The sequence below is a fragment of the Plectropomus leopardus genome, chromosome 8 (assembly GCF_008729295.1).
Source record: "Plectropomus leopardus isolate mb chromosome 8, YSFRI_Pleo_2.0, whole genome shotgun sequence".
In the NCBI taxonomy this organism is placed as follows: domain Eukaryota; kingdom Metazoa; phylum Chordata; class Actinopteri; order Perciformes; family Serranidae; genus Plectropomus; species Plectropomus leopardus.
In genome coordinates this window covers 21,000,980-21,014,921 of record NC_056470.1, presented here as the reverse complement: position 1 = coordinate 21,014,921, position 13,942 = coordinate 21,000,980, and the positions used below count along the sequence as shown (strand labels likewise).

Below are 13,942 nucleotides of genomic sequence, written 5' to 3'. Positions count from 1 at the left end.
ATTGAATTGAAAGCATTACAACAGTAGAAATAATCTGTACAGCCCAACAAATGTTCATATAAAAATAGACAGATTACATTCAATCCATCTCTAAAGATTCCGATTATTCCCATTCTAAAAACAGGTATCCCGCTCTAAATTAAAACTGTAAGCCACAAGCTTCAATACAAAACAAAATCATGCAACAACTGAGATTTCTTAAATTATATTTTAAACACACATATTATATCAATAGTAATATTGAACACCCGTGAAACTAAAACAAATCCTCTAATTTAAGATAATCAATGAATAATTCTGAGTAGTGGATTTTGTGTTTGTTATGTGTTTGTCTTAACAAAGGAGCCATTGATTGTTCACAACAGTTAAAACTCCAGCAGCTGTACCAAACATCTAATCACAGTTAAACACCATATGAAGAGCAGGAGAGTGAGTATTTTAGCCTCTGTGTTCAGATTAATAGTCTAATTTAGATGTGATAATGGCAGGCTTAATCATTTGTTTAAATATCAGTACTTTACACCATTCCACGTGACCTTATGCGTTATTTGGAATAATTCTAAAATGCAGTGGATGAATTCAAAAGCAGAAAGGTGGGTTGAATTCAGGACAATCCATGTGGTGCAAATGGTGGCTTCATGGTGTGGCATCATTACTTTTTCATGCCTGCCCGTTCTTGCAAAAAGCAAATTTTTTCATCAATAATTTCAGTACCTCACAGGCCAATATTGTGAAAATAGCTTCAAAAGCCATTGCACTTTTCTATTTTTCACTAACACCCACTTAGTAAAACCATTCAAGTGTACTGCTTTCTTCAAGTGGACCTGGACTGCATGAGATCTGATTTCATGACTACTCCTTCCATCTCTACGCCCTGCCTTTTGGCTGCAGACTTTGATGAAATCTAGGGATGGGCGTACATTTTGGACACGATCTACACTGTGACTGAACGTTACTTGAGGCTGTGAGAGAGGGCATGCCAACATCGCTGTGTGAGAGGGTGATCCTTTTTTGTGTGCCAACTGAAAAAATCTATTGGCTGATCAGAATCAGTCCCCTACAAAGTCATCTCAAACAAAGCTGCATGTCTTTTCTGACTCTCTTTCTCTTTTCTTTACTCCCTCACTAACCATCAATCACACAGTGTTACTCTTACTCCTTTCTTCATTATGTGTGAGTATGGGGGTGGGGGTGGGTGGGGTGGCACTATGGCATGTTGGACATAGTGAGGGCAGAGGCATCAGCACTACGGGGGTCTTTCACCCCAATGATGAGGTCATTGGTTCTCCGGGTGCCCTCCACCAATGAGAGCACATCTCTCCTCTCCACCCTGTGACCTTTGGCCTGCAGCAGCTCTACATCTTCATCCAGAAACTCAGCTGTGGGAGAGAAAGAGGAGGATGACCGGAGGTTAGCGGGAAGGGTTAATGTTATGATTACCTGGGAAAGTAAAATACACCTGGAGTTAGTTCACACAACTGATATTGCAATTGCTTTTTGTTCAGCTTGTATGTCCATGAGATTTTCATTCTTGCTAACAAGCACACATCCAGTAGCCTTTGACCAAGTACCACTAAGACATTATATTTACAGTGTTTCCCCTAGGATTTTTTTCCCCAGCAGCTCAGCATATGTGTGTGAGTTTCATTTTGTATCACCAGATGATATTTAGCCGATCTGCTGACCCAAGAAAGTCAGACAGTTGTAGATGTAAAATTATGTTTAATAAAATGCTTCCCATGCCCCATATGCTTTTGCAAGAAGATGTAGTATTTGACATCTAGCGCTTCAATCAATATTGTGAATCTAACATTGTATGTTAAATCAATTGATGACTGTTAAGAGGTAAAACACAGACACAAGTCACCTACATAAAACTTGTATCCATATAGTTCCAGATATGTTTGAGTCATGAACTTAAAACCAAACATTTTTATCATCACCCCCCCCTAATCAACCCGGCATTTCCAGTAGCAGAGACAAAAAACGACTTAAATCCTGGAGAAATGCAGATCAAAATAAGCTGGCATACATAAAGATGCCATATTGGTCATGTGGGCAAAATACAGGACAAAACAAAGCTTAATGTAAACACTGTCAGTAAACAGCAGAGTGTATCGCAGCCTCCAAAGAATCATTAAATGCGGTGTGTGTGGCGAGTGAGGAAAGAGAGATGGTGTGTCTGCATTCAGGACAGGCAGATGACCAGTAAACCATGAATGTAAAAGTGAATATTCAGTTTGAACAACAGTTTGCCAGAACCGCCTAATGAGATCATTTTGCATCATCTGATGGACTTTCAAACTATTTAGTTCAGTTATCAGCTGTTGACGAGCGGTGGCCGATTAATCAGAGCACCGTTATCTGCAAGTGTTTAATGTATAATCCCTGCTCTGCCCCGTCTCTCGCTCCTTTAAGAAGAGACAGCTAGGGAAATTTTTTTTATAGGAGCAGCGCTTATCTTATATGAGTGGTGCAGTGCCACTGCTAAATGCATACAGGGGAAACACTGATTTAGATCAGCCTGATCATGAACAACTTGATCTGTAGTATTTACTATAATGATGTACCAAGAACAGATATATCTCCCCCATAAAACCAGAAAGAAAGTTGATGTTTGCAACATGGGGTTCAAAGCTTTTACAGATAAATCAACATGATTTTTGCCACTTCCCACCTAAATTGCAGAGGACTGTCTTTCCACAGTGCAGGAAGTTGAGATGTTTTTTTACTGTGCCATGGAAATCCTACACCTGAGACTTTTGTTCTTGACAACAATAGAGGCACTTGCTGCCTTTCCAGCTACTCATCTACTTTGCATAATGCACACAAAAATATGATCTGATGACAGTGTAAACACTGGAGCAAGGTCACTATCGGATTGTTCTTTATTTAGGTGGCATTTACTGTTGCATATTGGAAATAAAAAGGAAATCTGGAACTGCGGTTTTTGGATTAAACTACAACATAGATGTATCAGTAGAAAAAACTCACAGTCCACCAGGAGGGTGTTGGGTTGCAGCTGCGGGTGCAGTCTTCCGAGCGCTAAACTGTCACTCATATTTTTACGTGATGACAGAACATTTATCAGCACCTTTAAAAGACCAGAAAACAGAATAATAAATACACAATTATGTAGTTACTGTATTTAACCATCTGAAACCTGAGAAATTTGCCTTTATTTCTTTCAAATACACAGGTCAAATACCTTTTTAAAAGATCATTTTCTAAAATTACTTATTTCTTGCAATTTGCAAAACACCTCTTGTCAAGTTGCTCATTGCCTTTTTTTCCGGTTTTCAAAAGAAAGCAACCCAAATCACTTAGGGTTTCAAGGTTCAAATACTTGGGAAGATGTCTGAACGCAACACAAGAAAAGTGATGTTGCTTCAGGTTTCAAAGGGTTAATGACAAAAACATTTCGCCACTGACAAAAAAAATACAACTGGTGTTATATTAAATTAATTCTTCCAGTAATAACCTGTGTGATGCCACTGAGAGATTTCTCTCCATTGGAAGATCCAACGGCTACATATGTGCCACATAATCCCACGGCAGGCCTCACTGCTGTGGGCATCAGGAAGGACATGGGCCTCTTCCCAGGCTGGACGCTGTTACGCTAAAACAAAAGAAAATGAAAACCATGACAGCTGAGAGCAGCTAAGAAATCTTTCACTAATTATTCAGTTAAAACTGCAATCAATTACAGAAAAGACATAATGCACAATTACTGGGTTAGGTGATGAGCCTTGTGTTTTATTGGGCCAGGAGAAGTCCAGGATTTGGCTATTCAACAGGATTCCTGAAGGAGTCACTATCCCGCTGCCAAATGGTTTGTTTAGAGAGCTAAAACAGCAACAAGTAATAAGAAAAATCTTAGTTTTCCAGTCACATCAGTCTACTTTAACTGTCATTGGGATGTGATCAAAAACAGTGCACAGCAACTCAATTAAAGAATGACATACCTCATGACTGACACAATGTGATCGTCCGGCCCCATGACCATGACTTGGGCAGGCGCTGCACCCTTTTCCAGGGTAAATGATTGAGTGTAATGGCTGACAGGCAAGGCCTGAGAGTCGTTGATCATCTGGCGGAGTACAGAAGCCTGGGATTTACTTGGAGATGGGAAAAGCAAGGGTCAGGGTTCAGTGAAAATGTCTTGTTGAATGAGAATGGGTATATACATTATGTCTTCAAGATGATATGGTGATGTCTACCTCAACATCTTGGCTACAATGTCTGAGACAGAGGTGTCATACATGGGGTCTCCAAGCCAGCTAGCAAGGCCAAGTGCTATCTTTACAGCCTGAGAGAGTGATACAAAATTAACACTTTAGTAAAGAAAAAAAAAAAGAAGAAATCACACGAGTTACTGCACTTTGCTGACTGTATAAGGCTGTATAGATGTGAAGCAGTTAGCATGTAAGACCTCTGCAATCCAGTGATAGGTGCTGTTCCTGGGCACCTGGCTGGTAATGTTGTAGCCTTCCAAGATGTTGAGAGCAGTTATCAAGGCAACACCTGCATGTGGCGCTGGGGCCGCCATCACATGGTGTCCTTCAGAAACAGCAACAAATCACACAATTTAAAAATACATGCTGTGAGTGTGACATTCAACACAGCAGAGCCTTTGTTGCTGAGAAACACAGCAAACACAATTTAAAAACACTTGTGATTTCTATTCTTTCAAGTGGCAAGATGAGACGAGACAAGACGTGACGCAATGCGACGTGACCATCGCGACGCGACCATCACGACGCAACACAACACAACAAGATAAGAACATATAACTTTAAATTACTGCGCAGCAGTTTCGATACAAAGTTAGAGGAACGCAGATACAAAGCAAGCAATAAGGACTAACATAACAAAGTAGCCACAACATCATACAGAACTACTAAAACTACATCACCAAACACTACTAAACAATAGACAAAAACCTGGAAAAAAGGACAGCGAGCAGATGGGGAAAATGGAACAATATGAGGCGTAGTGTTTGTACCGGCGGGTCAATAGCATCCCATGTTTATGTAAAAAAAGACCCAGATGTACATCAGGGGTACTCCAACGATTTCTGGTTTCATTGCATAAAACTCTGTTGCACTTAAGAACATTTTCTGGATATTTTCGGGCCTACTCTTGTTTGCGTTTGGTGCATTAGCCTAACCCACTGCACTTTTGTAGGTGGTTTTTGAGGTGGTTGGTCAGCATCTCTTGCTTGAAAAGTTACAAAGACATCCACTGCGGCTCACAAGAATATCTGTACACTTGGAATAATAATACAGGTAACTGGCCAATATGTTTAAATTGGCAAAACTGTTAGCTAAAAAATTCATCTTGCTGTTATGGATAGGGGCCACGCAGTGATTTAGTTCAGTCAATTCATCTGAATGAGGGAAAAATCCTACAAAAATCTTAAATATCTTGTAGCCACTAATTCAGGTTAAGTCTGCTTTTTTTTCCTGATGTGTGGTGTCTCCCTCAAACAGCTCTGGTAAAAATAGAAAATCAAATATTTACCTTGATATATCATCTCTGCTGGCTGCTGTAAGACTGTACTGTAGTTTCCAAAGTCATCCTCTGTGAGCACTCCGCCTCTTGCTTGCACCTATTAAAAATGCATAGTTAGTCCAGCTTTTAAATTGGCATGAAATTTTTGTATGGAGTAGCAGGTGGCACTTTGTACGGTAGCCCCGGCCACCTGTGTGTGAATAGGTTAAAGTGTCTTGTGGTGTAAAAGTGCCTTGAGAAGACAAATGCAAGTCCATATACCAAACATTTACAAAATGCAAAAATGTGCCAGAAACTCCCTGGGGTCAAAGCTTGCAATTTGGGGATTGTCTGGTTTCCATCAGAAATAATTTGCGAGGTGTGAAGTAAGTTCTCAAGCAAAATTATAATATATCATCTGCTGATAATAAATAAATTGATACACTGGACCAAACTCAAACCACGGTTCCTGCAGTTTAAGGCAAGAAGGACTCAAGATATTTTAAGACTTTTTTAATGCCACTTGGAATAAAATTTAAGACCATTTTTAAAGAAGCCAATAGTGAAGGAAAACAACATGTACAGACATAAATTAGTTAAGGTTAGAGAGAATTTTATTTGTCTAATATTTATTGTTACATAAAACATGACTCTATGGTAATGTTATTGCAAGAGGAATTCAGTGAATTATTGCTGTTTGAAAGTTACCTATTACTTTGAGCTTTTTCAATTCACTGTCAGAAAAAAAAGATTCATAAAACCCCATTTCCAATGTCCAAGAATTTTTAAGACTTTTTAAACATTGATTTAAGACATTTCAATGCCAATTCCGAACTTGTTTTTAGATGGATACCTTTTAAGGATCCACAGGCACCCTGTCTAACCTGATTATTACCTGTGGCATTTAATGATAATTTTTTTTTGTCAACTGGGATTGGTTTAATAGTTGCCTTTACCAGCATAGTGTATAATTTGGAGACCAGATCTTGTGTCCACACACTTGAGTGTCAACTGTGTAATTGATGCCCCCAGGAGATTCCATAAGCACATAAAACAGATTGGATCTGCAAGTAAAAGAAAAAAAAAGTTGCCGGAATATGTTGTATCTCCTGAAAGTGCTAGTTACTATCTTCTCAAATTAAAGGACAGAGGTCCTATATATTGAAATATAAAGACTGAAATTTACAGTGTGTCTAAGAATATTCAGAATTCAAATGAAACAGCCTGGTTTAAAGTAGATTAGAGCCCATTTGCATTATATCACAAGGCGATCCATTGTTTGTGAGCAATGTGAACTTTTCCTTTCCCTCCCTTTTTTTTTAACATTATATTTAGGCTGTACTGAATTTTACAAGTGTCTCCCCATTGACAGTATGCAGAATTCATGACTACTTATATAATCAGAGACAGGGTGGGAAAAAAAAAACATTCTTCCTTACTGCTGCTGCCATTTCTTGTGTCAGGTTTCCACTGTAAAACTCAGATATCCCCTTAACTGCGACAGCATCAAAGATGGCTGCTAAATCAAGACGTCTGGTGAGCAGCCCGGAGAGGGGAGCCTGGCCGTTGGGGAGGAACAAATCCCGAAATGCATCAGACATGTTTTGTTCCTTAACTTTAAGCAGAGCTTCAGCTAGGGAGAGAAAGAGAGAGAGGAAAGGCAGATGAGATCACACCTACTTTCATGACTTCACCTCGTGTTGTTTTAATTGCAGCGTCATCAGTGACAATGACTTCACAACAACTTCGACGCCATACATACCAAGTTCATGAGTAACGTTAAATCCATTTCTGGCCACTTCTGCTGCCATGGTAACCACATCCTTCCATGGCATCCTGGAAAATTAAAAAGTACACTACACTTGGTATACACTTGATAAGAGCATGTTTGTCAGCTCGGTTACATCATCCTCCTACCAGCTGAGGCATCGTGATAATTGCACAGCATCAAAGTAATTGCAGCCCAACACTCTGGCTAAAAAAAGCCCAATGTCTTTTCTTTCAACACAGCTGGTGATTCTTCCACTGTGACATTGCACTCCTTATATCTTGAAGGCTTTCAGCTTTCAAGATAAAAGGAGCTTCTTTTTTGCTATATTTTGTCCTAAAATAACTAGTCAAAATAGAGGAGGAGAGGTTTTATTTATAGGAAGCATTTGAAACATGGGAGTGTCACAAAATGAAAAAACAATATGAAAGGAAGGAATGTGGAAAATCCATAAAACATTACGCAGACCCAGACTACTCAGGCATGACATTGAAGTATCTAGCTGATAAAAATAGCATTATTTCATAACTTCCGTACCTGCCGTAGAGCTGGTGTGCCTGATGCATCCCACTGAGCATTCCTGGTATTCCCACCAGCAGCCCGGACTGAAAGGCAACAGCAAGATCAGGGTCCACACATAAACCACAGCACTAAACACAGGGTTAGCGTGTTCCAATTAAAGTCATGGGTTTCCATGACTTTAATTAAGTATTTTGAAATGGGTAGGCCTATAAAAACACACTCCCAGGAATTTGTGGATGAGCAATTTGCTAGCTCTTGCTAACTTTACTGCCACCAACTAGCTTCATATGCCAATAGACCAGACGGGCACATACGGGTACTTCACTAAACGTCTAGGCTGTGTCCCTTTTAGGGGGACAGAAAACAGAAGATCCCATTGATGATCATGCCATTGCGTAACATTACATAAAAAAAAGACGTATTTCGCATTACATTAGATATGTTTTGGGATTTTTATTAACATGTTTTAAACAATAATAAAAACAATATTTTTTTAAACTTTTCTGATAATTCCAAAACATTTCCAGGCCTGGAAAACTGTTTTAATTTTCATGGTTCCTACAGGTTAAGGTAAGCTAAATTTAAAACTTTTGAATACTTTTTTTAATGCCACTCAGAATGAAATTTAAGACTAACTAAACAATAACCAACACTGACAGAAAAAAAATGAACCGACATAAATTACCAAGGGTTAAGGATGATTTTGCCCAAATGTTTATTGTTACATAAAACATGGCCTTGTTGGTTGAGTGAAGAAGTTAGATTATTGACTTATTGACCTGGTAAAAAATAATTAAAATTTTGTAGACTGGAACACATGGAAAACGATGTTGTATTCTCACATAAGAAAAGCTTGTTTATTTGTCATTTGTTTAGATGTGGTAAATGTGTAGGAGTGTTGTTTTTTTTTATTCTGATCTGTGTGGGTTTTTTTTTTTCATCAATGCAGAAGGCTTTCGGCAGATCATTTTTATAAATAGATATCATTTTGAGATTTTACAATGCAACATAAGAAAAAAAAGATTTAAAATGTTCTACTTCTCATTTTTAAGACTTCTGAAAAAATGATTTAAAACATTTTAATGCCAATTAGGGCCTTATTATTTTTTTTTTTTAGTTTAATGAATTCAAATCCTTCTAAGACTTCCAACAATAAGATTGCATTCAGCTCTCATTAGTCAACATCTCACTATTAGAAAAAAAGAAAGCACCTGGAGAAATGTCTTACATTTAGATCAAGGTTCGTCCGCAGCATATCTTCATGGATGGAAGCTGGCGCAGTCTCTCTGAAGTCAATGACCCTCGTCTCATTCTTACGGATGTCATGCACCAACATAACGCCACCACTGACCAAAAACAGAGTACACAGCATTAAATACCAAGTCCAAGAACTTCAGAGGTAGTCTCTTTCAAAAAATATTAATATGCTTCTATCACTTACCCTCCAATACCAGATGTATGAGGGTGGACTATTCCCAAACAGAGGGCAGCAGTGATGGCAGCATCAACACTGGACCCCTGTTTCCCCAGAACGTCAAAGCCAAGAGATGTACACTGGGCCACGTCTGTCACCACCGCCCCTTGATTAAACACCTTACATAAACAAGGGGATAAAATATACATATTTGTCAATGTGCCTTTAAACTGACTTGTGGGAGGGAACTTAGAGGAGCATATAGAATTACTCATAACCCCATAAGCACTTGCAGTTATTTGAGAAAAGCAGCACTGTTGAAACACAGTTACAAAACTGCAACTTCAGGTAAAACATACCTGTGGGTCGCCGAAGTAGATCTGCATGATGAGAGCTACGGTGACTCCTGTGGCGAAGGTGAGACAAGCTGTGATGATGACAGTCAGTCCGTCTCGCTGACAGGCACAGTCTTCTGTAAAAGGGTCTCTGGTAGTCTCTCGCAGGGACGCCATATCATGACTAGCCAGGTCTGAAGCTGAGGAGGGGAGACGCTGGAGACGAGCCGACTTCAGAAACAGATCCGGGTCTGGGACAAACAACATGAACCTTAAGGCTAAACTGGAACGGACAAATGTTTTAAGTGGCCGTGCTTACTGGAGGTCAAAAAAACAGGTCTGGATACTGCATGCACACAATCCACAAAGTGACATATTTCTGATTCATATTTGAAACTATTATTTTTTGAGGAGTGAGTACTAATTTCAGTCATTTTTTAAATATAGAATATTCCAAACATTTCGTAGAGTATTTTCTGCTTTTATCTTTTATATTTGATTAGGGTTGCAACGGTATGAGATTTTCACGGTTAGCCTTGTTTGAACAAATGTTTTAACACTATAATTTAAGACCTGAAACTATCTCTTTAATGAAAGCCTGTGTAAAAAGTCTCTCTCTTGAAAATAACCAAAATAAAAGTGAGATTCTCCATCCAGTTTAGGGCTGCAAATTGTAGGCACTTTACTAAATTGATTATTAGTATAATTAACAATCAATTAATTGTTACTTGAAATTCAACATAAAACTTTGCTAATTTCAAACGATACCAAATGCGTATTTTCTCAGTCAAAGCTCACAGCAACATATTGCATATACTTTGACAGCACTGCATAGCCTATTCATTAATCGATTAAATCCTTAACAACCAATTAAACGATTGCCGATTACTTGTTATCATCCCTAGTTCAGTTGCATTTTTGTTCTTCAATATAGTAGAAAAGCTGTTATGATAATTGTCTATTTTCACATCATGGTACACCTTAAAACCGGTGTATCGCTGCAACTCTATATTTTATATTAAGGTAAACAAAACAAGACCTTTGTAGACATGACCTTGGACTCCAAGTAACTGACATTTGCCACTAAATGTTGACATTTAATATCCTAAATGATTAATTGAGGAAATAATGTGGCAATTACCTGACAGTAAAAATTGTCATTAGTTGCAGTCCTTGTTTAAATTCAACCTTAAGGAATGATCTGAAGAAATGAACAGTGCAAACTGGCTGAGGATGTTTAGTCCTGAATGAACAAACTTAAACACACTCAACTAAAGTGTTTGTGAAGGTTAGATTTTGCAGTCACACCTGGCTGACTCACCTGTATCCTGCTCACTCAGGACGTTGTCATCATCTTTGCGAGATTTTAAGGTGTTTTCGCCAGACATGGCATCGTCCTCTGGCAGCCTGGGGAAGCTGGTGATACTCATGTAGTCCACCGGAGAGTAGGCACTCCCCAGGGTTGTCTCTGGATTCACATCTTTATCCACTACACATCCACTTGGGTACCCAGCTACAATTTCTGGAGCAGGGCTGTGCATAACTGCAATTGGTCTTGCAGATAATCTGTTTTATCTATAGGGTGTGTGTGGAAGTTAGGGCAGGATAATCATATTTTCAGTCTCTTTCTTATCTGAGAAGATCACACATCTGCTACTGTCATCCAGAAGAAGAAAATCCTTGTAATATGCCTCTATTGGCCACTAGTGTTGCTGTGGTGCTGAATAATTACCTATTGATTGGATCTTTTATATGTAAGTACATCACAATCTAGATGGATTTGCAGTTTTCTTGTGTGATATAAGCACCCTTACAAAATCACTGCAGTTGCTATTTCTCAAGGATTACTTTATCAGGCCAATACACGGATGTGTTGCTCCGATGATGATGCATTTTTCCAGTCATGCATGCTAGCACCTGCAGAAGATGACAGACATGCAGGTCAACAAGTCTGAGCAGTGTAACCCCTTCAAATTAGCATTTGTCTAAGCTTAGTGGTTGTGTCCTTTCCGTATAAAACAAACACAGTCACCGCACCTGGTAAACAGGACCAACCGTAAATATTTACATGCGACAGTATGTCTGCTGCTGTGTCTATCCATGCCCCAGAGAAGCGGCGAAATAAATTCATTTTTAAATGTTAAAGTAACAGAAATATAATCGTTTACAACGCAAACACGGAGCTAACCGCCGAAGCGCTAACCTGCGTGTGCCTGTCAAAAGCTAACACATCTTTCCGGTAATTGCGTTCAAACATGCGGCTACACACAGCTCAGAGCGACGTATGTGTTACTCACCGTTTTCGAGAAATACCTGTAGTCAAATAAGCATCATCCCTGGTTGTTACTTTGGGGGTTTTGAACATGGCAGGTGGTGATGAGATAAGTGTAGCTCTCCGTCACCAAGACTACAGGAGTTCCTGAATCACGACACCACCCGGCAGGGAAGTCAGTTTCGTGTTACTAGGTCAGAAAAACCGGTACGACTTGTCCCTTTAAAGGTCCAAATGTAATTTAAAACGCAGAGTCTGTCTGTAGCCTGGGGGCTAACAGCCACCGTGGATCATTTAATTATTCTTAAAATGAAAATATTTATATAGGAAATGTGACTGGCGGCTGCGTTGTACCAATATCAGACGTACTTCATTTGAGATGGCGTCGTGGACACTGAAGCTCATCAACGGAGCTGATAAGGGACTGTTGGTTATTTACGAGATGGGGTAGTGCAAAAAAGAGGAAGCATGTAAAATATTTTTTATGCATTAGACAGAGACTTTCAATCAATCAATCAATCAATCAAGCAATCAACTTTTATTTATGTAGCACCTTTCAAACAAAACTAATGCAATTCAAAGTACTAAACACTTTGACGAAACAAAAATAAGAACAACATAGGAAATAAGCAAAAAGGGACATTTTACTACCTCCAAAGCTACAAATATTTTTCCATAAGCCTAGTGACTGGTGGAAAATGCATGGCTCTCCTTCAACTGCCAATTAATACATTTTAAAAACTTAAACTTTGATGTTTGAATGTTAAAAGTTGAGGAAAAAACCTTGGAGTTTAAGAAAAACCCTTGGCTGTTCACTCCTGTTGTGCATATTGGCTCATTCATGCAAATGGTTTATTTTTGGCCAAAATTTTAAATGAGACATGTAGAATAAAGTGTTGTTGATGAAATATTAGTTTTACGCTCATTGGTTATGTTTTGTTTTATGTTTTTTATTTGGAAAAATCTACAATAATATCTGTTTTACAGTTTCTGGTTATGATAGATGGTGTTATTTTGGCACTTTTTCAAAGAAAACTTGCCTTTCAAACCTAAAATAGGCAGTTAAATATATACAAAATACTAATAATAATACAAAGTTGAATGCCCCTCCCCTAAGTCAAAATAAGAAATGTAATTCCTCCCTAGTGCTTAAAAAATATTTAACATGCCTCCCCCTTTTTGCACCACTCTCTAAAATAAGGAACAGTCCCAATCTGACATTATGACGGTTGCTTGATGTGAAAACTCCCCCGGAAGCCGCCCTGCTCTCACTGCTGAGTATTTTTAATACTGATAAAGTTGATGGACAGGTATACAGTATACCTGCTCCAATTAGCAACCCCCTGTCCTTTCCATAAAGCCTTTTCTTTTTCTGTTTTATTTATTTATTTTTGTTTCTCCACTTTTCAGTGGCAGATATCATTTACAGTCTCAATTGACAGTTTAGTGTATTAATGTGATAATACCACACCCTTTTCACTCTACACTACTGCTTACACTCCATTGCCACTCCCCTCTGCTCACCTCTTGCATTTGGTATGGATCTACTGCAACGTCCGCCTACTTCTGCACCCTCACCTTCAAGGTAGATAAGAGTGGAATGTAACAGTAAATGCGCTTAAATAATATTTTGAGGTAGCTGTTTTGAAGTTGAACACCACCATTTCTTTCTGCTTCAGCCATCAACTTTACCTCATCTTACTTTGTATTACTTTACCTAATATTGTATGTTTACTCCTCAATTTGACAGCTATGGCCAGTTTATGAAATATGATGCATTGTTAAAGATTTATTTGCTCGAATGTTTCCTTTTGTAAACTAGTTTAAATTGGCTCTTTCTTGACCAGCTATAATAATCAAAATGCTGCTTACATTTTAAAGGTCCGGGATTTGCTGACATCTAGTGGTGAGTTTGCAGAACTGAAATTTCTCCCGAGTGCTACGCCAACTAACGCCCTTAAGAGAATTACAATTACCGACAACAGAGCCAATGTTTGGGCCTTTCCCCAACCGGACCCTCCCCACTCCAACTCCACTACAGTATAGTAAAATATGGCCTACAAAGCTTTTACTTGTAATGGAGTGTTTTTACATTGTGCCACTGCTACTAAGGTAATAATCTGAATACCAATGGCGCT

General features: G+C 38.8%; 1 protein-coding gene across 1 annotated transcript; it reads right to left on the bottom strand.

Annotated features, from left to right (window-relative positions):
- Window positions 1–192: 192 nt before the first annotated feature.
- On the bottom strand, window positions 193–12,095 carry LOC121947342 (glutathione hydrolase 7). The gene is made up of 16 exons (XM_042492349.1): window positions 11,830–12,095; window positions 10,854–11,449; window positions 9,557–9,783; window positions 9,225–9,376; window positions 9,012–9,129; window positions 7,799–7,866; window positions 7,256–7,329; window positions 6,933–7,126; window positions 5,524–5,611; window positions 4,433–4,560; window positions 4,221–4,309; window positions 3,966–4,118; window positions 3,732–3,846; window positions 3,482–3,619; window positions 2,995–3,094; window positions 193–1,379 (listed from the first exon to the last, which is right to left on the bottom strand). Exons 2-16 carry the CDS (start codon window positions 11,071–11,073, stop codon window positions 1,207–1,209), a joined length of 2,037 nt encoding a protein of 678 aa, XP_042348283.1. The 5' UTR covers window positions 11,074–11,449; window positions 11,830–12,095; the 3' UTR covers window positions 193–1,206.
- Window positions 12,096–13,942: the final 1,847 nt, after the last annotated feature.